At 38.5% G+C, this 27,365-nt stretch overlaps 1 protein-coding gene across 20 annotated transcripts in view; it reads right to left on the reverse strand.

The window, feature by feature from the left end:
• dlg1 (MAGUK family member discs large 1) overlaps positions 1–27,365 on the reverse strand; it is a 539,916-nt gene that overhangs the window by 182,824 nt on the left and 329,727 nt on the right. For 2 of the 20 annotated variants that reach the window (XM_069122837.1, XM_069122835.1), the window contains exon 1: positions 8,158–8,738. The exons of the other annotated variants lie outside the window; for them this stretch is intronic. In XM_069122837.1, coding sequence (XP_068978938.1) covers positions 8,158–8,298 — 141 coding nt within the window. In that variant the 5' untranslated portion in view covers positions 8,299–8,738. Of the gene's footprint in view, positions 1–8,157; positions 8,739–27,365 lie in introns of those variants that run through there. 20 annotated transcript variants of the gene reach the window in all.

Consider the following 27,365-nt stretch of genomic DNA (forward strand, 5'->3'; position numbering starts at 1 on the left):
ACATATCATATAACAACGCATTATGTTGGAACAAGCGACGGTTTATACAAAATAATTTGAAAATTGCAGCGGTTAATGTGCTTATAATGTCCTTCTATATTTCTAAATCCTCGCTATTTTCATCTTTTATTTTCCATCACGTTAAAGCAACCTTCAGAAATTTTCCGAAATTTCAAGGAAGACCGTAGAACACTAGAATCGCGATAACCGGTTACCAGATTGACTGCAAGATTTAATGGAGAGACGGGGGTGCGGGCTAAGATTTATAGGTATTTTTGCCGAGGAAATGGACATTTGCCAGCCGATCAACTAATTTAGATCAAGGTTTTGGAAGCGATTCTCCAGCTCCGGCGAAACTTTCATGCGCACATATACCGGAAAATATTTGTGACACATATACGAGCAAGCGTGTCAATAATTCCGCCCTGTGCAAGCTAATACAAAACGAACGGAAGCAAAGGGGGTGCGCGACAGAGGACCGTTAAAGCGTGTCGTCACAGAGCAAGAATTTGGTACGAAATTCACAAACTATCTGACAGAGCGCCGCTTGTAATACGTTAATTGAAGCTGCACGCAACTGCCAATTACGTTTCACGTTCATTAGTCCGTGGAAACGGCTACGACGACTGGGTATGTGGAACATGCGCTTTGGCCAACCATGAACCTCGAATACTAGCATGAAAAACATCGTCCTCCAGGATCTACGTGAAATTATCCCGAACGCTTTGCGCAATGGAAGATAGATAACAAAGGGTACAGCGTACCGTGTATGATTAACAGGAAATTTCTGAAATCTCCTTCTAATCGACATACATTTTCCCCTTTATTAGGCAATACTATTTACAGAATATTATGTAAGTAAGAAAAGTTAAAAGGTAGCTAAAATGAAAATTAATTTTCGTCCAGTAAATGCTGGATCATTATAGTCATAAGTGTTGAATATTTCATTTTATAAAATGTATAAAATAAAATATATTATCATTTAAGAAATATATAAAATAAGATATATAGTTCGATGGAAGACAGATAAGACTTACATTTTCATCTTTTTATTAAGGAATATTATTTGTTAAAAAAAAAAAAAAATAGAAATTATATAAGGGAAATTAAAGGGAAGAGAAAATGAAAGTCAATGTTCGCGTAGCAAAGGCTGGGTCATTGTTGCCACGAGCGTTCAATATTTTATTTTATAACGATAAAGCGAAGTCCCAAGGTCTTTTATTCTTATCTGATTCAATTCGAATGGTCTGATAAAATAATATTCAAATGAAACTTCAATAATAAATGTAAAATATCTGCGTGAGTTAATGATTATAAAATATGACGACTTAAATATTACAATTATCGTGTACTGATAGAGCAAGATAAGAACTAAGATAGCAATAAAACGATTAAATCTAGGTATAAATAGGATGAGACAGGATGAAGTAGTTTAAGTATAAGGAGATACAGAATCAGCACTATTGTATAAGTAACGGAGCTTTATAATCCCAATGGGGAAATAAATCATTAATATTATTATTATCAAACAGAAAAGATTACAAATACTATTATTATAAACATCGAAAATACAAAAAATAAACAAAAAGAGAGAATAAACAAAACGTAATTCAGTAAAACTGGGATCAAAGTCAAAACTAGGAGAAATATAGCTCGTTAACGACATTTACAGGTAACATAGACGCATGTTTCATACCGAGATAAGCCGACACGGTTCGTTGTGGGCACGTTTCGACTTAAAATTCTCTATGCGTTCGATCGATTGTAAAGGAATGGTAGAGGTCGAAAGACGCCGGTAAAGAGGAGGACAAGGGGCAAAGAAACAGATGTCGTAATTTAGGTCGGGATAAGAAACGTGTCGGGTGTTTTCGGTTATCCGGAGTTTTCATTTATACCATGAAACGAACTGGACAGATTAAATATCGTTCAGAAAAGAATGACCTCGGACAGAACCGAGAACAATACGGGAGTCCGTCGTCGATAAAGCGGCTGCTGGTGATAGCAGCTAACGTTCTCAGAACTTTCGTAGGTTTCTTTCGCGTAGACGTGTGCTTTCTTTTTCGGTCTGCCTAAGTTTAAACTTGGAATGATATTGTGTCGCTTACTATGTGTCGGTATGTATTGTTTTCTATATGGTGAATTTCGTAAATGTTGAGTCCTTGAGATCTTGTTATTGGAAACGGAAACAAGCTTTTTTAAAGATATTTTAACTTTTGAATGTATAGTGTCCTTATTTTTCAATGTAACAGAGACACAATCCTTACTACATAATATAAATGAATATTAAATGAAATAAATAAAGTATTCATAAGAAAAGAAGTCTTTATTGGGTTTAAATTACCTAACTTCGTATGGTAATCCAATTAATTTCTTTTCGAACAAGAACCGCGCTTAGTCTTTACAGAGGGGCAAGCCATTTTAGAATGAATGGGCAACTGCATGCCTTGGTATTAAAATTTTTCTCTTGTTTTATACAAGACAGCATTAGACCACCTTTGAAGTGGACCTGCACGCCACTCTCCTCATATCCTTCTTTGTAGTACAGGAAATTAATTTCGCCTTCGTAGAAACGTGGTAAGCGCATTTTTCAACTACATAATTCTAATAAGCGCTTTGTCCTTTGTTTGTTGTCCCTTTGATCCGTGGTTATGATTTTTTCCTCTCAAAGATCAAGCGATTACGACAAAGGGACTTTCGTAGTACTGAGGAGACCCTTAGGAAAGTTTTAAATGAAGATTCGAAACGTGCAGGACAAAACACATTCTACGTAAGCGAGTAATTCCATGAACAAAGTGCTACTTACACGAATGCGGCCAAAACTGGAAATGTTTATAAACTCACCTGTAACAAACAAGAGTATTGGATAATTAGTAAATAATTCGTATATACGATAGTACGTTTTACAGCGAATTCAAGGAAATACTTTTCTAAAGTCTAAGCAAATTTTCACGAGTCGCCCACTTTACCGCGAAGATATTACGGCGGGCATAAAAGGTTCCGTTTGCTAGAAGAAATTAAAGGAAAAAGTAGGTCAAGACGTACGAGAAACGTTTGTCCCTCTAGCCAGTTTTAGTGGTTAAAACCTAAAAACCAAGTGGATAGGAAGCATTTCGCAATTTCCAACTTTCCTCTTAATCACCGAGGCCGTGAACGACGGTTATTCAAAACGCGAATATATCGAAAACACGATTCTTCATTTTGGAATCGCCGCGTTGAAATATACGACTGTGTCCGAGGGTGACCAGAGAAGTCTCATTAATTTGTATCACTCCTTTCTTCTTGTCATTTTTTGACAAATTACTATCCTACTACTATATATCGCGGACAATAACGCCAACGTCGCGATATCGTTTTATCAAAATTAATCGGCTGTATGTTACACAAGCTGTTACATTAACCTAGATGCGAGAACGACTGGGCGATAAATTCAGCTGAAATTTGAATTTATTTCGTGTCGCGTCATTTTCATCGTCTCTCATTATTATGTCGGACCAAACTGGAATTTCGAGAGGGCTATCGGCAATTGCACGCTAGAGACTCGTAGACCTAGAAATAATTTAACCTCTAACAACGCCGTCTGATTATTCGGGACGTTTGTTAATTAGAGCCAGTTAGGTGAAAGCCTCCTTTCGATTGTTACACTGGCAAAGAGACACGTCTGCCAGATCGATTTTCGCGAAGCAAAGCGGCGACAGATGAGATAAAAGAATTACAGACACCTCGTGAGCCTTCGAATAAATTAATTTTGAAAATGGTTGTAAATATATTGATTGTAAAGAAATAAATATTTTGTGTAAAATATATATATTTATAAAACTGTATACAAATAGATAGGAGTAGCTTAGAAGTTTTGAGTGACATTGGTATGACTTCTATTTATTTCTTAGTGTACTGTGTCTTATGAATGTTCATATATTGCTATAATTGATCTGTATCTTTGTGGAGGTTGCGATAACCCATCTGTCGTTGATATGTTTTGTAACAGTATATTCTATATTGGTAGTTCGGTGGAAGAGAAAGAAATGTACTATCTTTCCCCCAAGACTTTAATGGTGACAATTCCATAATTGACGATGAAACTAATTGTGACTCAACTGTCAGAGAATCTAATCGTCTGGGACATAAATTTTAGGTTCATTATATATCTGATTGCTATTGTAAAGTTATTGTCTGTACAAGCTATTTGTAAATGTGTAACGCCATTAAATTAACTAAACGTTCAACATAAAGTAAATCGTGGAATCGATCAGATGATCGAAAATGATGGCGTATGTACGAGTAAATTATCAAGGTTCGAAAGGATGGTAGGAATAATCGAGGAGTTTCGAGATCGAACAGGGAAGGACCCCTCCATCCGTGTCAGTTGGCAGACTCTTTGTTATTCGAGAGTTCCTCCAACTACTCGAAGTGTTAGCCGATCCCGTGTCAAGAGGATTACACCTGATCCCTTTCTTGGAGGATGCGATTCGCTCGATTTTTGTGTCGCGATCTTTTTCATCCCTAAGTGCCACGAGAGAAGAGAGACGTACAACTTATTGGAGAAGTCAAGTCGACGTTCTTTGATTTTATTTCTTTTATAGACTCAAAAAGCGAAAACGTTTAGTAGTATCGTATAAAACCATTAAATTTCGATTTCGAATTTCGAAATGAATTGCGAACATCAGAGGATCTGCTGATTATAAATATTTCAATGTACAATAATGTAGAAAACGTAGAATTTCTCTATACGGTCGTCACCGGTGATGAACGCCTACGAGATAAAACGTATGCGTATGTAAGTATGAAATACGTATAGAGTATATACGTATTGCACGCTAGAATCTTTAATTTCATAATAGTAAAAAAATAATAAATAATTTTAGTTTATACTTTTCACTTCTATATATCGACCGTCGTACAGTAACGAAAAATTTACAAGATAAATTGTAAGCTCAGGTTTTGTAAGTGGTTTTACGCGAATTTTTACAAGTATCTCATCTATCGCATAGTGGGTACTTAAGCTACTTCCTAAGAAGCCTGTTATTCAGAAAAGCAGAAGCCTATCGGGTGAATCGTCATCAGTCAGCTGGAAGTGACATGGGGTAAGCATCAATCGTAAGAGGGATGCTTGAGAACGATCGATTGTAATATTGTCGTTAACACTGTCGGCTATTTATCAGTCTTTAATAGCAAGCAGTAGAATAGATAATCCAATAATAACGGAGTAGATCGATTAATCTTGTCTTTCCGCTTGCAGCAACATTTACCATTTGAGATTTACTGTTCCAAGTGCACGAAAGCAACTTAATACAATGCAATTACAATTTTAAGAAAGAATGACTTTAATCAAATTAGAAACTTCAATATCGACGACTTTTATCTTCTCTTCGAAATACCCTTATCGCCCAAACAGAGACGCAACTACGTTCCATTTTCGGTTTTATCCTCCACAAAATATTCTGCTTTGCTGTCGTGTCCGTGTCGCTTAGATTACAGGCGCCGATGTAAGCAGTTCAGATCATGACGAAAGTAGGAACGAGAAGTGCCGAGTTTACGGGTCTTTCGAATTATTTAACATTAAAACCACAGAGGATTAAAATAGAAAATTTATATTATAGTGATGAAAGTGAATGTTATACGAACTTGTTATATTATACTTAATGTAAGAGTAAATCCACAAAAGTGCACAAAAAATATAATAAATACACAGCGAATGTCTATGCATTTATTGGAAACCTAAAAGTGTGAAAATAAACAAAATGCACATAGTATGTAAAGATATATAAAATATTCAAGGAATAACACTCGTTATAAAATTTAATAGATAAAATAAATTCCTGCTTAGCATTAAATGCATTTCTTCACTTATGTGCATAATACTATGAATTTACATGCACATTTACGGTTTAGTAATAAATCTACAAAATTTCTATGAGAATTTACACATTGGTCATTTCAATCGTTCTTGTAGTTCTACCGTTAAACCAATACTCCAAGAAGTTTCCGAAAAAATCCACAGTACAAATCCACAAGTTCCCTCTTATAGTCAAATGGAACGACCATCGTTGATGTCGCTTGCCTATTCGAAGTTACCCCTGGGACAAAACGTACGGATCAGGCGGAGTGTTTTAATAAACGCAAAGAGAAGAGAGAGCGTAGGCAGATGGAGAAAATATAGGCGGTCGGATATCGGCAGTACGGAATCGGGAAAGTCGACTGATTTACATTTAGGGAATATCGGTCCAGGCACGGACTCGTATTATCATAAGAGAATGGCGGTGGTTTAGCTTTCCCGGAGGACATTATCGGCCACCTGCTGTTTCTCTGACGACGACCAGTTCCGGAACCACGCCTACCTTCTATCCATTTCGACGATTTCGATGATTTCGACGGTTTCAGTAGGGCGACTCGGAAAGGATTGTCGAACATATCCGAAGTTTTTATCTCGTGCGGATATGTTCGAATAAGAGAAAAATTCGCAGGATCCATGTTACATCGCTAGTGATTTTTATAAGTGATTTTCAATGAATGCATAAGTTATTGAGCAATTTAAGACTTCATATCGATAGATGATTGTTGAACGACCTTCTAGTTTCCTGTATAATAGTTCGTAATAATTCAGAAACGGAATTTTGCTAGTTGACATCGTACCAATATTTTTTCATCGTCGTGTAAATATTTATGTGTACGTGGGCTTGATTATAAACTGAAATATCCACGATCTCAGCAGGCTCTTCTGCACGCTGACATTTTAATGAAAGTGGCGCAACTGTGGTTCATATAATATATGCGTTCTTTCCTCTGTACTATCAAATTCGAAATCAATAAATAGAACACGAGCTTCTATATTTTTCTGCGTCATTACTTATCTAACATATTGTTTTAAAAAAATAGAAATAAAAATCTACTTCGATTCTGTAGTACAAAATTCAATAAACAGCAGAGAATTCCCTTTTTCTTACAATTATTAACATAATGAATGAGGATAATTATCGAATCGAACACTTTTCAATAGACATTTCCAATATTCGAAACAATATTTTTTTTTTCCTCGTCAATCGTTTTAGCAGAAAAAGATGTCCGCAGCCGCCAAGCGAACGCCCGAGTCCGCAAGACGCCATTTATTCTGGAAGCTTTTATAACGTGTCCCGCATTCGCGTCACCGTCGTCGATCGAAAAGTCGTAAAGATAGCAGCTATGGCAGCGAACTCTTTTTTCACCGCGCGCCACTGGCCTCGAAGGCATTGCGATAAGACTCGGAGCTACGTTTCACGGCACTTTGTGCATGGCGAACGTCCCCCGCGGCACACGCTAAATTTTTCATGCAGCCAAATGATTTACCAACGCCCGGTAAAACACGAGTTTCAATCGGGCCAAAAGAGAGACCTTAGAACTCGTCGAACGGGACAGGATGGCTCGCTTTCTTTAAATTTACACAAAGAAAATTGGACCGAAGTCTTGAATCTTTGAAGAGTGCATTTGAAGCTGAAGATTGGAAGCTTTTGTTTGTATCAGTTATATATTCGTTCTTAGCCTTAGACATTTTTTCGAAGCTTTAGTTACAATTTTTCATTAGATTGTGTTATCGTATTACAATCATGCAATAGGGTATCTTATATGTATTAGCAATGGAGAATGGATAAATCGATATATTTATAAAATTTGAAAGATAATTTCCGGAAGGTATGATATTTGTGTATGAATAATATAATATTTCTATAATAGAATGAGAATCGGTAATTATTGTCTAATGGTTTTTGCTTGAAGGGGATAAAATAAATAATGTACATGAAGAGAGATACGTTAATGTTCAAAAGCTGATCACGTAATGGCGTGTAAATGTTAAAGGACTTCGCGACTGCAAATCGACGCTACATTAACTACGCTTATCGTGACCCGGATTCGCTAAATTCGTGTACACGTGTTTGTTCAAGCACACGTTTTACCGATTCTTTGATCTCGCGTCTAAATGATTATAAATTAGTCAAATCTCATTTCTACTCGTTAACTGAATAACTATATAATATTTAACACAAGGAGTTTCTATAAATACCGATCATGGAACAAATTAAAACAAATAAATAAATAAGTAGCCAAAAATGAAAAGAGAAAATTTGGTCATAAAGTAATCGCAGAGTATTATTTTCCATGGAATGTACTACAAATTAATCCTCTTACCCTCTGGTTGGTGATCGCATTCGAATCGGAGATGGAGAACGTGTCGACGATGGAGTCAAATCGAACGAGCTTCTTCGGGTGTTGAGCCTTCTTTGAGCGCGGACAGAGCGAGCACATGGCTGGCGGTGTCGTCGGGGGCATATTCGACGAATGTTCAATATTTTGATTTCACGATTATTCCACGATCTTCTTTTACTTTTCACCCTTCACACGTTTCGCTTTATGTCAGTCTATTCACCACTCATTCACCGACTGTTCGTGACACGTTCTTTACACCATTATCTAAACTAGCAATAGAGGAGTGAGGAAAATCCTTCGCAAATCGTGTCTATACATTAATATACACCTCTTCGATCGACTTGAGTAATTTTTTTCGCTATTATAAGAAAAGAACGGGAGTCGATATGAAATTTGTTTACGTGCGATACAAAGCTTATTGCAAATTCATAGGCAGTGCTTCCTTTTATTGTCTGGTGCTTATCAAAGTCGTTGCGATACTTTATAGTCCGCTCGTACAGAGTCTTTTACTAGGCCATTCCTCAATGGCGTGTTTACGACGAGGGTGCGTAAATTAATTACTTTCGTGCGTCCTTCATTCGCGATCTAAATTTGGATAGTTAATAAATTAACGTGCCAAGCTCTACAAAATGATAGTGTACCTATTACTAAACCGAAGCTTCTGAAATTAAAACACAGAAACTACTCTAGAAAGTATTTATCTACTACAAATTTATCAAACATACTGTATGTTTGTTACCAAATCTTGTAAATGAATGTTGATTATTGGATACTACAGAGATGGAAATTATACAAATTTTAAATTCTTTTAGGGATTGTTTTTGAGAATTGAAATTTCTAAGACGATGAACGATCAAACAGACGACATCTCTTCGACCACGAACGCATCATTCGCGGGAGTCGGTAACACAGAAATTTGCGAATCGACCGAGATTATGATACATTGAAGCAACAGCATTTACCGTGAGCAGTAAGGGTGCAAATTCACTGGAAGCTCCCTCTCTTACCGTCGGAACACAGCTCAAAATCAATACTCTTTAAAAAGCATCACACCAGAGTAATTTAATATTTGGCAAAAAGAGGGATTGTCTATTTGCTTAGGCGAAACTGCGAATTTGCCTCCAACAAAGAAGCAAGTATGAGCTTTAATTTAAGACAGTTGAATTAACGAGGTTAATTCTCTTGTTAATTACTCAAAGGCACTATTCACGACGCTATCTACTCTTTTCACTGCAGTTCTACAAATAGTTATGTTCAAAACTACCTATTCTAAGCAAAATGCAACGAAGAATTTCAAGCCCTAATATCAAGAAAATGTCAACTCCGTCGTCGCTTATCACGCCTCTTACCGTAATGCAAACTTTTAGAAATACGATCAGTTTGCCGTAATCGGATTTCTCTAGCTTAACACTAATAGCTCTTTTAAATCGTACACAATGCCTTCCACAATTATATTTTACGCGATCCTGTTTCTATGATTGCTTTTCTAGTACTGACTGATAACGGTAACTCGAATTTCTTCATCCACAGTCTAGTGATAACGTAGAAATAACGTTCGTAATTATATTGATTTAATTATTGGAATAATTATAATGAAATTAATTATATTGAAGAAGCAGAATATGACGCGTCATTAATTGGATTGGATACGCACCCTATGACGTACATCATACGTTTTCAGTTTCCAATGGGTTAAATCGCAAGTGAAACAATTTCCAACGATCGTATACATTCATAACTATGAATAAAATCCAAACAACACCCATTTCAATTTCCTCCAAAATTTAATCGTTTACTATTCGAGGATTAAAAAACTCATAAAACACTGGAATATGTCATTGCCAACGAGATCGTACCATAGAGAAATTCGAAATAAAATCTAAACAATACCTACATTGATTTCTTTTCCCTTTAAAATTCGATCGTTTAATATATAACCAAAAACTCGTGAACTATTCGAATATACCTCATCATATACCTTCGATATATCTTACAATATCTTGCAATATCTTATAATATAATAATCTTACAATATTGACAAATTCCGAGTAAAATCCAAACGGCACACATCTCGATTGTTTTTCCCTCCAGAATTTAGTCGTTTAAGATCCAAAGGCCACAAAACACTCGAATACCTCATCACCAGTTAAATTACTGCGGTAGCATACCAAATTTCTCTTACGGCATCAGTAAAGCCAATCTTCGTGGAGTAACTTCGATGAGCGTCGATCGCCCGGAAGGAAGTGGGCGCGCCGGACATCGGTGTAATTAGCCGGCTCGCGGATACAATAGGGCCGTGTCGAGAACACGCTTCAGAAGGCGTTCAAGTAGACGTATACGAGATGCAATCGAATTATTCGCGACTGCAGAGGAACGATCGAGACCTGCGGCACGCTCGAACGAACTAATGAGACTACGAGGACCGATGCGCGACGTTGGAAATCGCGAGGCAGGACTAATTTCCATTAAGCTCCACCGACGAGTGCCGCTAGTCGATGTGCCGTCCTTAATTAGCGACGAAGGTATAAGCGGCGCTAACTTACGGACAAGGGGGTCAATTGGCTGGTCGTTCATGGGGGATAGTTGCGAATTACGGTCGATCTGCGTTTCTTTTCTTTCCTTCTTCATCGTTCCATCGATATTTCGTTTCTTTATGTCGAGATGAAATATTCCGTAGCGAAAGGATCGTTTTAACGATCAACAGGTTAGACCGATGAATAAGTTGGGATGCTCGACGATGATTGGTAATTAATTCGAAATAGTCAGAACGATCTTATAACGGAGGATTGTCATGGAGAATTTAGTAAAAACAGTAATTATTACAATAACGTAAAAATGTTGCAAGGAATGTTATAAGAAACGTATTTTAATTATAATAGTTTTTGTAGTGGGAAATTTTGATAAGATTACCTCTTTGTCTTACAACGTCGAGTTATGTATGTATAATAAATTATGATCCAAGTATCATGAAACAAGAACTGTAGTTGAAATGAATTTTTCAACATATTATAACTTCGAATTTTTCGTTCCATCAAATTAAATATTATTAGATGCAAATTATATATTACACGATATTTTGAATAATCTTAAAAGTGTACGTAGAGTAATTAATAACAGATACCCTCTGGTAGAAAACAGCGGGAGAAGCGTCTCCTAAATCAATCAAACATCTAAAAGAGGTTGAGTTAAGCCGAATTGCGAGATGAAACGAAGTGCGAGTCCTGTCAAGAAACCCGAAATCAAAGAGTCTCGAACTGAAACAAATGTGAAATGTCGTCGTCATCGAGTTGTTACGTCAAACGTTCGCATTGCGGCAGCCAAGGAGAGCAGGAGATCAAAGGGCTCGAAAGCTGACTTCAATCTTCGGCCAAAAGCACGAGGGAGAGAAATATGTCGGCCCGTTTGTGAGACAGTGGAAACGAATTGGTCTACGGCGACTCGAAGTGTTGATTACACTCGGAAAACCGCTCGTTTCTGTTTACAGTCCACGAAGTGGAAAATAATCGACGACCGTTTACGAAACCTTGCCAAAGAACGACGCTCGCTGCGAACCATTCAACACGGTTATTTTAATTGCTTACCACGTAAGAAACAGCCATAATGCGCTCGTTTGCGGAAATTGGCACGGTATCCGACACTAGATGTAAAGTAAATGAGCGCCATTACCGCAATTCGCTTCCTGTCATCGTTCCACTCTCGTTTTTCTTCCGAGAAAATGAACATCAACGTGCAGAAAATTCTGAATAACGAGTAAGTTGTATATTGATAAGTATGTATTGAGTTGCAATTAGTATTGTAAATTTGTAAATAATTGAGACACGAATGAAGCTTTTTCTTTTTTTTTCCTTTTTTGAGAAACTATTACAAAAGTATAACACATAATATTTGTATTACGTAAATATATGTATATGATGTTTATGTATTTATTTTGAGAAATTTAAAAGTCTAAAAATACAGAATGTGTATAATGATACATATTAATACTAAAAATAGATACTAATATATACCAGTATATATAATACATATATAAAGTACTTGAAATATTTATACGTTAAAATATTTAACAGTCGAAAGATGTTTCCGTTTAGCTTCCATTTCTTCATTCGCATAAATATCCACAGTCTAGTGATAACAAAAGTAACGTTCGTAATTATATTGATTGAATTATCGGAATAATTATAACGAAATTAATTATATTGGAGAAGCAGAATAAGAATATGTAATCTCGAAAGCTTATTAAACGTGTAATCTCATTAAACACATAATATAGAGTAAACTAAGTGAAGTTTATGCGAACAAGGGAACAGTTTAATACTAACGACAGATAATTGGATAAGCTTGATTCAATAAGTCCTTGGCATAACTGAGTCGTAGTTCAGTCTCATGAATTTTAACAATATTCCACTGAATTTGTCAGTCGAATTAACGGCAAAAGTACTGATTACTTCACCCGAATAGGTCAAGTCGTGTCGAGAATATAATTTAAAGTTGTAAATGTTTTCTTTGAAGCCACGATATGCTGCAGAAACACGAATATCAAGATTATAACATTTCGTAGGAAGTATTTTCTACGTTTAACTGACACATCCCAGCTGTTCACGTATCAAATTAATGTGCCGTCGGTGTTACATACAATATAGAACTTTCGAAACTTTGTTCTCAGTGGCGGATACCAAAATCTCTGAGAATTTTAATTACGCTAGCGATCCATAAGATAGATAACTGCCGCAAGACTTCGAGGCAAAGAAACAACCTCGATTTAACGCTACCGTTGCCCGCAGCACTCGAACTTTGAGATTGCTCGGTAAAAAATTTGGAACGGTTTTAGTCGTCGCAGGCACATAGAGGAAATAGAGAACTTTTTGCCAAGCGCAGCATCTAAAGTACCCGAAGAACTATGAATTGTTCCTTAACAATGACTCGAGACTGCCAGATGACGTTCTTGTTAAGGTTCATGTTTGACGTCCTGTTACGAAACAACTTGAAAATTTCTGTTGCGACGTATAGTTATTAAAATCAAGATCAATACCTGTCTCTGCTCACGAAGATTCGATTGAAACGAGCAAGCGATTATTATCACGATTATTATTATAGAATAATATGGAAAATAATTTTCAGGTTTGGAGTTTTTGGGTTCTAATAAAATTTTTCTTTTAACACTTTCGCGACTGCTGTGTATTCAGTTTTGATTATATTATATTATTTAAATGCAGCATAAGGATTTTCTATAAGATCTGCACGATGTAGTAGAATGCTGCAAAGAACAGTGAACGTAAAATTACGCGAGTGACCGCGAAAGTATTAACTAATTCTACATATACAGGACGTTCAAGAAAGGCTGAGTAAGAATTTGAAGATAGATTCTATATATCAAAAAAACAAAGTTTATATAACCAATATTCACAGTAGATGTTGGAAGTGTCTTCTATGAGATTTAACAACGATTTAACAATGAGGTTTAATAATCACATAGATGATTCCTACCATACATTGTCGAACTCATTAAAAAAGAAGGAAGACCATATTATAATAATGTATACATTGATTATCATTAAAATATATGTACTAGCACTAAAATATAATAGCACTTTCTTTCTTATTTTCAAACATAAGACCTGTACTGAAACTTCTGCACAATATTTCTGGAGCATTCTGTAGATATGCAAGAATAATCACCACTGTAACAAACTTTACGAAATCACGAATAAAAAAAAAAAAAAAAGGAAAAACTTACTAAAATCACCGCAAGCATTTTAATATCCATATATTGAGATTAAATGACTGAAGAGTACACACGACCGACCAAAGATTTCTACGGTATTCAACAGGAAGAGGAAGTAAACGCATCCTGTCATTTCGTGCTGCTACATTAATTACTATGTCACCTTAATACCGCAGAGTGCGTACGTTCGTTACCGCTGGCATCGAGCACTGGCTAAAAGACTGCGCGAATGAACAACTTAGAGACCCGGCCTATTAAAACTGAAAGGCTGCTTGAATTGAACCTGTTATCATTCATTATCGTGATTCTAGCTGGCTGCATCGGTGGCGACGATCGAATCCGGCGCATCGTAAATCGCGCATCAATCCGTGCTTACACGCTTCAGGGCGCATGCGTTTCATAGAATTAACGTCGCGTTAATTGGTGAACGTTGTCAATTAACAAGCGGAGCAATAAGTGGCATCGGACCGACACAATTGGGTTAATTGTTTTTGGTTAATGAATAAGAAATTCAATCATTCTGAAGAATTATTCTTCCGCCTCGAAGAGATGTGATATTTAATATTGATAAAGTATTTAATTTTCCATAAACAATTTGAATCGTTGAAGATTCAAATGATATTCTACCCTCGAAATTTCTGCCTGAAAGAATTTTTACTTTTATTGAAATAAGTTTGAAACACGCTCAAGTAAATAGCATGTACTATACGATATAGTATCAGATTTAAAATAGAATGTAGACGATAAAAGGAAAAACTGAGCAGACCGAACTCACATTCTCTATTTCCTTCTTCGACTTTCTCGATATTTCCAGTAATCTTTGTTCTCGTTACCGTTCTCCTTCCGCTTTATTTCTTTCGTTTTCTGCTGCACCAGTCTCCATATAAGATTTAACAAAATTACACCGATAATTTCCTGACCAACTGTGACCTGTACTTTGCGTCGACGTTTATGCTATTCTATTGTTACCACTGTCTTTCGTTGCTAATGTAATTCGCATGTATGCGATCTGTATAAGGTATCGTTCTAATTGCTCGAATGCTTCAAACGCTTTGCGTGAATTTACGAAATTCTTCGATTATTGTCCTAAACGAATTCTTCGGAACGACGGTCCAGCATAAAAGAACTCGTTTGCCAGTCAAGGGGCATTAATGAGATCAGCGCTTAATTGAACGATAAACGAAATTTCCTGGTAAATTTTATTGATTCACTTCCACCGGCGTGTAGGAAACAAAAAGATGTGGCGACTAAAATTAGAGACGCATCCCACTGCTCCAGATTTCTTATCAAAGGGATAAAAGCTGATCAAAAATAAATTTTCTTCGATTTAGACATCGAATAGGCGGTTTATTCTCAGTCCGATTTTCGATTATTTATGATCTCTGGTTGATCGCTGAAATAGATTTATGACTATTCGAACGTGGCGGCTAAGGGTACGATTATCACTCGACGAGATAAATGTCAGGATCGCGCATATTCCGGGTAGTCGATAAATTCGCACGTCTACCTAGAAATCTCAGACTCGCGGCTTAGCTTGACAAGCCGTGGAACGCGATCGATATCTGCAGGAACGACAAGCTTCGCTGGCCCGGCCGAATTCGAAGCTGTCGTCATAATATTAGAACGCGATCAGCATAATTTCTACGCGAAATCAGCTCTCTTGGCCGGAAATCCGATTTATCCACGTAAGAGAGCAAAAAACGACCATGGTTATCGATAAAATGGCATCTCGTGAGAATTATTTACTTTTCAGGAAAAAATTGTTACTATCAAAAATGATAAATCATTCATTGTTAGACTGTGGAGTCATAGATTACTACATTTCTGATAATTCAAATTTTTATGAACGTAATTAGAAGAGTGAAGCCTAAATTGAAATATTTCATATATTTTTGCATGTTAATTAAAAGTGGAATATTACAATGCACTGACACTACCTCATACCTATTAATAAACTGTATACTTCAATTAAGAAAGTAAGTAGCAGAAGAGTTTAAATGATTAAAAAACATAATTTTACTAATGGAATCTGCTTCAAACAGGTTCAAACTAACTATAGAATAAACTTGGTCTTTCCATGGCAGAAAATTAGCAGGAAGCATAAATAACATAGTTACCTTAATAATGGTATTACGATGTTGAATTTTCCATAAATGGATAAACATCCGCAGTAAAACTTCATTTATGTAAATTACATATAACTAAAGTTCATACGAGTAGAATAGAAGTTTATTGATCTTTTTATGATTATGATTTCTTGTTTGAATAATAAAAGTGCACGTCTAAATATGTCAGTAGATACAATCGATCGGAATTCAGTTAAACGAGCACTAACTGAAAGAAGCTTTGTGTCATTTAAGTAACAAGCCGAAAGCATCGGTTAAGAAAATGACCTTTTCTCTTCATATTTCGCGTGGAGAATCGATAGAATGGATGAATTATGCAATCGAATGTTTCCTTCGACTCGTACCAAATAGAAGTCGGCATTAGATGGCAAACGTCAAGATAACTGGTTCTTGAGCGAACATAAAAATTGTAACGCACGCGATGCACATAATGTGCGCTGTGTTGACCGCGAGAAACGTATTCGATGAGGTGGGCTGTTTGCATATCAGCACGTTTCGAAGAAAAATCAACAATGTTAATACAACGTTACTACCGTAACCTAGTCACGGAATTGATTGTTTCAACGCTACAGGTACGAATGTTGGAATACAATTCTATTCAAAATTATTCTATCTTTTAGTTCGAAAAATCATTACGTTAAATAATTTTTCATTAATTCTTGAATATGAATGTTCGTTATCTCTAACTGACAAAGCTTTCATTCGCCTTAAGTAATGTGTTTAATTAAAGATTATTATTAATGTAGTATCGTGAGTGAGAGGCCTGGGAGTTGGCGGGTGAACCGCGTGAAGTGTCGCGAGAGCCGAGGCGTTAGGCGTTTGTTTTTCCATCGCGTAGTTTTGGAAAGAGTAGGCCTACGTGATCTTGCCCACGAGCGGTTGCCAAGCGACGGAAAAGAGGGGGAATCAACAGTCAGTTGTTGGCGTGTGGCGTGACCGAGAGAGTGTGGATGGCATTTTGTAAAAAGTCGAGTCGTTATCTAATTATTTAATTGTGCTGTTTTCTGTATGTTTGGTGTGAATAGTTCAGGTTGAACTACAATCGTCTTTTCTGTCAAATCAACATCTGTATCATCCATTCCTTGTAAATATATTATATCACGATATTACATTTTTTGGGGGCTCGTCCGGGATTGGACAAGACAGAAAACGAAACGGTTTAACAGAGCTATTCGCGCTAGTTGTGAGTTTACCGGTACGCGGTGCGGTAAAAGACGATATCGTTGACCATTTAAGTTGGTGTAGTGTGAAAAAATGGCTAACGTCGGGGACGAACGATTGTCGGGTGAAGAAGGTTCGACGCTGGAGGAGCTGAGAAGTAAGCTCGCGCGAATGAACCTCCCTATATCGGGCGCGAGGTCAGTGCTGATTGCGAGGCTGAATCGGGCGTGTAGGGCTGGACAATCGTATCCTAAGGGAGCGACGGGCGGTGAAGAGCCAACCGGTCAACGAGATTTAGAAAATGTACAGAGAGCTGAGCGTGATTGTAATGAAGACGAAAATGTTGAGAAAATGAATACGAAGGAGTTGAAAGAGCGCCTTGCTAGTTTGGGTTTAAAAACGACGGGAAGAAAAGCAGAATTACGCGCACGACTACAAGCGGCCATGGACGGTAACGATGTTTCGTCGGAAGAAGAAAGCGACGACGAAAGTGAGGACGAAGATGACAAAAAATACGCAAGAAGACACAAGAGAGGTACGCGAAGGGTGTATCAGGACCGTGATGAATATTGTCGAAGGGCATGTGTTGGTTCGACACTGAGTTTCAGAGACGTCGAAGATGCATTAGAGTCGTTTAGTGGCAACAAAGGTGAAAATGTCGAACGATGGTTCGAGTCGTTCGAGGAAGTCGCTGATACGTGCATGTGGTCGGATGGACAGAAGACAGTCTACGCGAGGAAGCTGCTGAAGGGATCAGCGAAAATATTCGCGAGCTTCGAGTGTCACGCCAGGACTTGGCATGAGTTGAAGAGGGGGCTAGTGAAAGAATTTTCGAGGAAAGTTAACAGTAGGCAGGTACATCAGAAACTGGAAGAAACAAAAAAGGAGAGTGATGAAGCATGTTTGGCTTACATGTACCGCATGCTCGAAATAGCCAGCCATGTGGACATAGAGGAGGAAGCAAAGGTGGAATACATAGTGGATGGAATAATAGACGACGAGAGAAATAAGGCTATATTATACGGCGCTACGTCAATCAAAGAATTGAGGAAGAGGTTAGTGATGTACGAAGAGCAGAAGAGTCGCAGAGTAAAGTCGATCGTGAAGCCGGCTAAAACCGAGAAGAAAGGGAAGCTCAGTCAATCTGCAGATGTAATGAAGAAAAGAAGATGCTTCATTTGTGGTAGTGAGGATCATCTAAGTGTTAAGTGTCCGGAGAGAGGAAAAGGTGTTAGGTGTTTCGAGTGCGGCGGATTTGGACATGTTGCAGCGAGGTGTACGGCGCGACCGAAAGAGACCTGCGTAGTGTCAAGATCCGAGAAGGGGAAGTATATGAAGGAAGTGATGATAGATGATTGTAGGTTTGTGGCATTAGTGGATACGGGTAGTGATCTCACATTCATTCGATCAGACGAGTATGCGAGGTTAGGGTCACCACCGCTAGGTAAATGTAAACTTAAGTTCGACGGTCTTAGTTCCGCTGGCAATGAGACCTGGGGTGAATTCACCAAGGTAATGTTGGTTGATGGGTATAAACTGCCAATCACTTTACACGTTGTTTCGAACAAAATATTGACGAAGCACGGCATGTTGTTGGGCACTGATTTTCTGGATCAGGTAGAATTACGGGTTAAGCGAGGCGAAGTGACTTTCTTGCGGCTTGACGAACAGACTAACAAAGACGTGCCGGATATATTTAGAATCAACGCGATAGAACAGACTGATGAAATAGACCTAACACACGTGCAGGAACCGCATTATCGGGAAGCAATTCGCGATATCATTAAGGGGTATAAGCCGGAGAAAAAGCGGGACGTTGGGATAACGGCAAAAATCGTGTTAAAGAGTGACAAACCTGTGGTTCGAAGGCCGCGAAGATTGGCACCTTCGGAGAAAAAAGAGGTGGACGAGTTGATGGAATTATGGAAGCAGGAGGAGGAGAAGGCTCAAGTTAAACGGAAGAAAGAAGCTGTTGAGAAAGAAGAACGGGAGAAACGTGAAAAAGAGCGACGAGACAGGCGTGATGGCAGTAACACTAAAGACGATCAAGACGGCGATCTTGGTAGCCCCACGTCTCATAAAGGTCGCAGTAGTAGTACCGGAAGTAGTAGAAGAGACAAAAGGCGGTCTAAATCTAGATCTAAGGAACGAGAGAGGGATCGTCAGAGAAGCGACAGAGATCGTGATAGAGATAGAGATCGAGAAAGAGATAGAGAAAGAGAAAGAGAAAGAGACCGTGACCGCGAAAGAGAGCGTGAAAGAGAACGTGAAAGAGATAGAGAAAGGGAAAGGGACAGGGAACGAGAAAGAGAACGTGAAAGAGAAGAAGCAAGGAAAACTGAAAGAGAAATTATGCGTGAAAGGGAGGAAGAGGAAGAGGCGAAGGAGAGGAAAAAGAACGAAAGAAGAGCGAGAGAAAAAGAAGCAGCTTATCAAGAGCGTTTGAGAGCATGGGAGACGCGGGAACGTCGCAAACAAAAGGAATATGAGAAAGAAGCGGAGAAACGCAGAGCAAAACGGGAAGCGAGAGAGAGGGAAGCAAAACGCATCAGATGACAGCGAGATAGAAGGCAACATCTGAGGGCAGATGTTATTGCAGGATGGCCGAGTGTAGTATCGTGAGTGAGAGGCCTGGGAGTTGGCGGGTGAACCGCGTGAAGTGTCGCGAGAGCCGAGGCGTTAGGCGTTTGTTTTTCCATCGCGTAGTTTTGGAAAGAGTAGGCCTACGTGATCTTGCCCACGAGCGGTTGCCAAGCGACGGAAAAGAGGGGGAATCAACAGTCAGTTGTTGGCGTGTGGCGTGACCGAGAGAGTGTGGATGGCATTTTGTAAAAAGTCGAGTCGTTATCTAATTATTTAATTGTGCTGTTTTCTGTATGTTTGGTGTGAATAGTTCAGGTTGAACTACAATCGTCTTTTCTGTCAAATCAACATCTGTATCATCCATTCCTTGTAAATATATTATATCACGATATTACATTAATATATCATATTAAACTATTAACCAAAGATAAATATTGTATTATAAAAAAAAAGGGATTTGACAAATTTGAAGGAAATTTTACAAACGTTTGTGCTCTAAATATTAAGAAGTATTACAAATAAAGAATGCATTCGATGGAATTCTATCCGAAGAAGAGTTTGCTAATATTTTATTAAAGATAATTTATACTCAAACATACTGACGCCATGCATGTAAGAAATTATTCGGTCTCGTTTTAATAAACATTGTCGCGAAACGTAAATGTGTATCAGGGTCGCAACCTCGATCCTCGAGGAAAGACGAGCTGGAAACATAAACCGCGCCGCGTATACAAGAGAAGTAGCATTGTTAGAACAGCGTCACGTTGTACTTGAATTTCCGTCTAACAGCTGCAACCACGGAAAGTTGCACGCTGACGTGGGTTTGACTCGTCGATAAACGTTTCGAGAACTTTTGCGTACTATTAAAACATCAAGGACGATGTGAGAGCAATTAATCCGATCATGGCGGCATCTGGTGTAACAATAAGAACGGTAATAGACAACGATTAAATCATAATGAAACTTGAAATTTACGATAACATCGATAAATTATACTACGAAGTTTTAACCGAACGTTCATTTTTTGTAGCGGAATGCTTGGTTTACGTTCTTTTTTTCATAAAGCGGAACAAAAGTTTGATTACAGTTACTTGTGTAATTAAACAAAAATTATTTTATTCAAAAATTGTTTTATTATTTTTTAAAGTACCTACATCGAAATAATTTTAATAAAGCCAGGTGCTATGGAATCGTTAAAAATGTTTCGAGATATACGTGAAAGTTTGAAATTTAAAAAAAAGAGAGAGCAAGCTGAGAGACACACGGCCGCGGTCGTTCCGAACACTGACCTGTGTCACTAGCTGTGCTCGATTCATTTCGCTGCGCCACTCCAGCACTTGTGTATCCGACCGTATTATATTTTTCAAATCGAATATATTGTATTTCTCTGTTTACATGACTCTCGTCTCGTATACGGTGAGGCTTTATAACTACAAGTGACTTGTTCTCGTATTTTTCAAAACAGCCATTCGATGTTAACTTTCCCGATATTTCAACAAATCCACCGCTAAATAATTTGCATAGAAAAACGTCATACGGCTTGCAATCGACGGTGATAAAGAAACTCACACAATGGCCCTTCCACGAGCAACGACCTGTGTCATTGCTTATACTTGGCACAGTTACAGCCAGCTTTCGAACACGAGAGATGCGTCACGTTCACAAGTACAAAGCCCATGTATCGACTGTTGCATTCGACTACATCAAGCCCTAACCTCTTTAGCACCTACTGCGACGATAATGCACCAAAATCGCAACAAATACAGACGTGAAACTATCGTGTCCATCAAACAAACCCATACACTACCGAAAGTTTAAATCCTCAAGCTCTCGATTTATCTCATTGCCAGCCCTTTTCACTCCAATTTCGACCTCGATTCTTCGAAAATCACGTTTCCCAACGTTAGAAACAACACAAACTACGCTACCACGACCACCAAATCGGTTACCAGCTTCAAACTCCTCTGCTGCACTAGACCGAGCATTCGTGTTCACGCGTATGTTCACCTCTCGACACCGTGACACGCTCACCGACGTGGTAACCGAGCTCGACGAGCGAGGGATAGTGGTTTGCAGATGCAATCCCGACAGACCTAACCTTCGTCCGCGTTGACCGCGCGTGTCAAGGTGACCGGCACGACCAGGTTAAGACGCAAGACGACGAGGACGCACAGTACGTGGCGCGCGAACCGTGAATGGGAAACATCGCGACGCAACCGCAACCAGAGGCCGGAAAACCGAAGTTTAATCAGCAACTCGCGGGAGCGGCGTCGTCGCGAGCACTGACCTACGTCACTGGGCGCACTTGGCACACTACTGAGCGCGCCGCCGCTCCTCGTGTACGTACGTGTGTTTCCGTGTACGCGCTCCACCTTCTCCTGCCCTCTCACTTCTCACTCACTCTTTCTATCTTACTTCCATCCACCCACTCTTTTTCGCCCTCCGTCCGCCTTTCTCTCTGCTTCATCGCGCGCTCTTTCCTCCCTTTTCGATTTGCGCTCGACTGCGTCCATGTAGCCGGTCATACCATAACGGGTTGAACCGTACCGCCACCTCGTGAAAATTGCATTCACCCTGCCGTCGCGTGATCTGACGAGTCGACTAACCTATCTACCGATGCTGCTCTAGAATCAGGCTTTCTTTGAGATTCCTTCTCGATTTCTCCAATGATAATGTCGGAATTGCCAGCGTATTCAGGTAAGATGGTAGAGATTATTAGAATATCCCAGTAGATGTACGTTCATGTGAGAGAGTCTTCCCTTTTTGTAGGGATTTTGGAAGATTTTTTAGAAAAACTTTGTCGTGTTGGAGAGTTCATTAACTCGTAAAGTATGATAAGTTTAACGCTAGAATTTTTGCCAGATAGGAATATGATCATACATTTCATCGTAGCATTTTAAGTATAATTATTAAAGTGCGGGATACATTTTATATTTTTATGTTTCGTATACTTTTAATATTTAAGTTTGATACATTTACTGCGCAGAAACACAAAGTTATATAAAACATCCAAAGTAAAGTACATATTATTACATTTAGAAAACTACACATTCTTTCATTCAAGTTGAGATGGTTTTTTGTGTTTGTTGTTTGTGTGCCAACCAATGAACTTGCATAAAGATCTGCAGTCTAATAATCATCCATGTAAGATATTTAGGTACCTACATCTTATAGGGTAGATTTAGGATTAATGTATGGTATACTTAAATTTGAATATATTAAAAAATAATATCGCAGGTGAAGTAAGGTGTTTTCATTTTTCCGTTTTACGTCCAAAACGAATTGGTCGTTCAAGGCCTTTTGCCTGACTGCGAATGACGTCATAAGTGACCCTTTCTTTTACAATCTCGATACGCGCTTTGAACGCTACTCGACTCGTTTCAGATAAAGGACGTATGTCAGCACGTTTCTCATTCGTGTAATGATTCATCGTACCAAACTTAGTTTCTCGGGCTTATTGGATAACATTGATTATCCCCAGATAGTCGATCATTCGTGTAACGTGATTCATCGGGAATAATTTCGAGGAACTTACTTGAGATTATTATTAAACGATCATTCGAGCACCAAAGAGCTCGTGATTCGTTGTCTGCCGATAACAACCCTGGATATCGGAAGACTACGAAATAAACGATCGACAAGAATGTCTTTCGTTAAGCAGTCGAATACGCCTGAATCTGATCAATAATGCGAAACAATACGAGGTGGTTTTCAATCGAGAATGCTCCGCATCGATGATCGTCGATTCGTTGTCGCGTACCAAAGGAAAAATTGTATCTGGCGCGTGTTCGAATCGATAACCGGGATCCGCTGGATGCAGCGTCTGCAGTACTTTCGAAAGCTGTAAATAAAAAAAGAGAAGCGCGAGGTTTAATTAAAAGCATCTCTGCAACGACGGGTCACGAACAATACGACCATTGTATCGTGTGATATTTAGCAGCTTCTAGTCAGAACGCGTCGTTTCTATTTGATATTTCTTCGAGCAACAATAGAATTCTCTTGAAATAAAATAGGAGATGCATTATCTACGTTACGCTAGCCTTCTCTCTCCTTCAGTCAGCTTATTCCAAAGTATTGGTTGCTCGGGGCGAGCTCAAGTCGAGCTCGAGGCACCATTTGCGATTCAATCGCATTCATGTTCTGCCACCGACACTCTCGGATTCTCTTAGACTTCCCTTCGATCGAATACCGAGCCTTTTTATCTTCTATCAAGCGATGGAGGACCTAGAAATCTCATTCGCTTCGCGATATTTCGTCGAACACCTGCACTCCAGTTTATGTTCTATCATATACAAGATTCAAGCGAATAATTTTTACGTTTCATACGGAAAGAGAAGTATTAAATATTGATTGCAATAAAGAGAAGCTAATTTCTTTTCACGTTATTAAAAAATTAATAATGTAAAAATTCTAGTATGACTTGCGTTATATTTTCTAGATATTCATCAGCGTCGGCAACTCTACGGTCGATTTTCCTGAGTCACGTCGCAATAGCCTAATTTGTGACACCCGCAAATGTTCGTTGTTTGCTCTTCCCGAATATAAATAGAGAATCAAACGATCGTACCAAGTATACGGAGTTTTACGTTCTTTCAACCCTCTTTTAATGCTTCTCATAAAACAATCCAGTTTCGATTCACCACGGAGTATAAATACAAACGCGCCGTCGACGAAGGAAAAAAAAGTTTCGCGCTTGGCAACAACGTCTCCAGTTGGATAAAAGGACTCAAACGAACCACCGCGACGTTTTAACATTTCGCCGGTGTGCATTATGTTAATGCACCGAGGGACAAGAGTGTAACGAGCGAGGAATTCCTCGCTCGTGGTAAGAAGCCTTACCTTTCAAAATGAATGAAAAGGAAAAGTTCGGGTGAAATAGGCTTGGCCGACTCGGTGAGGATCTTTCAAGGAAATGAACGGAAAAGGTATACTCTAGACGGCAGTTCGTTTCAAAGATATCCATACAATAAGAGAGTGATAAAAGTTTACGGACGTTGCCGTTCCAAACTTGGTTCGTTTTCTCCGTGAGCTGCAATAAAACCTCTGTCCTGAAAGAATAATCGACGAGAAGTTTTTTAAAAGCAAACTTTAATTCTCGTATAAACATCTTCCAGAGACAGATTAGATACGCCCGGAGTCTTGTGTCCCCGAACAAAGAATAACGTTGACTGCACGCGCAGTAGTTACAGACGACTAATGTCAGACAGTCAAGAAGCGAGCAACGAGTAACGACTGTTCGTCTGTTGCCGTTGGTTGTCGATGTTATTTTATTTTACGGCTGTTTAATGATAACGAGCGCATTGTATTCTGGAAAATTAAGCATTTTGCTACGATAATTGTTTAGTTAAATTAAAAGTTTAATTACTATCACGAGCATAACTGTTACGTTTCAGTACTATTACCGTTATATTTCGTATGTATTATGAAAACGAAAGAAATTAGTAATGACACATATTATTTATGTAAAAATTGACAATTAAATATGTATATATATATATGTCGGAGATGAAAAGACACCGGAGTCTTCCCTTTGGATTTTTTCAAAAAACCTCCAATATTTTAGTCTCTATAATTTAACTCGATTATAATTGCCCGAGATTTATGATAGTGAGCTTGGGCTCGAGGCGACAACAAGTCGCCGAACGTAGCCGCGATCACGGGATGAACGTTTTTACCTAATAGAGGTATGGAGTAATCCTATAGCTCTCCTTAAAAGAAATAGTTGCAGCGGCACGCGACAGTAAACATTCCAACGATTTCTGTCCCGTGGCGAGCCACACACAGACCCTATTCTTCGGGCAAGATGATTACCAGATGTCAATGCATCTTCACAGTACATGTTCAGCTAGCCTGAGGACCCGCTATAAATCTTAGGATTTAGTTAACTAAAGTCCTTCAAACGGACAAACAGCCTTTATCCTAACAGTTCCTAAATCTACCACCTACTACGGGAAGATACGGGAAATCTGCTTTTCTCACGAACGACGCTTCCCGTTAGCAACTTTCTCTCAAGGGCGGTTAGCATCCTTCTTCAACCACCAACATAGAAGTTAACCAATTAACGGGAACGTCCATTCCCCTCACTTTCCGAACGAAGGCTTTCCTCGACAAATCCAATGATCTCGCGTCCTCAGACATCATAGTTCTCCTCTGCAGCATCATCGTGACGGGAAGTCATTCTCTCGTGAGGTCGCATTAGCAAGATACATAACGTCTTTACCCTCGGTGGATATTCCACGTTTTAACAAAGAGTTAGTTCAATAATATTTGTACCGCAGACAAGCAAGTGGAGTACAACTTGGACTTTGGAAGAAAGCGCATTTGGTTATCCCGTTGACCGCGGATTCATTATTGAACCTAAGATCATTGTCATTAGCATCTCGAGTATCTAGTTACCACGGTTACTTGGCAAATTCTGTAATAATCGTATTTGCGCCAGTAAATATCTTCTCTATTGCATAACAACAATGTCTAATCCAAATGAAGATTCGTTTCACGCCTCTAACCCTAATCATAATGTGAACCCGACACATATATATATATATATATATATATATATATATATATATATATGTATATCCCACATATATATATATATATATATATATATATATATATATATATATATATATATATATATATATATGTGGGATAGTGTGACATCAGGGAAAAACGTGGCGTGAGGGGTAATTGTTTATTAGCGTTGTCAAGATATGTTAACGTTGTCAAGGAGTGTTGTGAGCGTTTCCAAGGTATGTTAAGGAAACAGTGAGCATGGAAAACATTGCAAACGAGAGTTGAGAGAGTCAGAGTTGAATTTATCGTTGTCATGTGAAGATCGTTGTGTTGTTGTGTCGTAGAAGTAGTGAGTAACGAATACGTGAAACGGGGTTTTATATTTGATTTCGTGTGAGTACAAACGATATTGTATTAATCATACTGTTACCTACAAACTAATAATATAACATTCTTACAAAAATATATACAGGGTGGTTGTTAACTGGTGGTACAAGCGGAAAGGGGGTGATTCTACGCGAAAAAAGAAGTCGAAAATATAGAATAAAAATTTTTTTTTTTTAATTTTTCCATCGAGGCAACGATGTACAGTGAGATCTGTTGTAACGTACCGCACGCGTACCGAGCGAAAATTCAAAGTCGATTTTCTCGAAAATAAAGCTTTAAACGAAAAATTTTTATTCTATATGTTGAGGTTATTCGATGTGTAAACAGAGAAAACTCGTGGATAAATTGTAAGTGTAATTATAAATAAGAATACAATTTGTGCTGGTCCAGATCCGCACGCTAGCTGTGTTACCCAATAACTGAAAACCCCGAAGCCAATGTCGCCTGCCTACTGTTTATGGTCTGATTTCGTCGCAGTCTTTTGTCTACGCGCTGTCGTTGGCTTCAGTGCTTGAGAAAACTAAAAAGACCAGATGTAGAGTTTTCTTATAAGTGGTGACCACTTCAACACTATATTTTCGACTTCTTTTTTCGCGTAGAATCACCCCCTTTCCGCTTGTACCGCCAGTTACCAACCACCCTGTACATTCGTGTACAGTTGAAATGAAATCCCACTGAGGACTTAATATTTAATA

This window comes from Bombus flavifrons, chromosome 11 (genome assembly GCF_040668555.2).
Source record: "Bombus flavifrons isolate JBK064 chromosome 11, iyBomFlav1_principal, whole genome shotgun sequence".
In the NCBI taxonomy this organism is placed as follows: Eukaryota; Metazoa; Arthropoda; class Insecta; order Hymenoptera; family Apidae; genus Bombus; species Bombus flavifrons.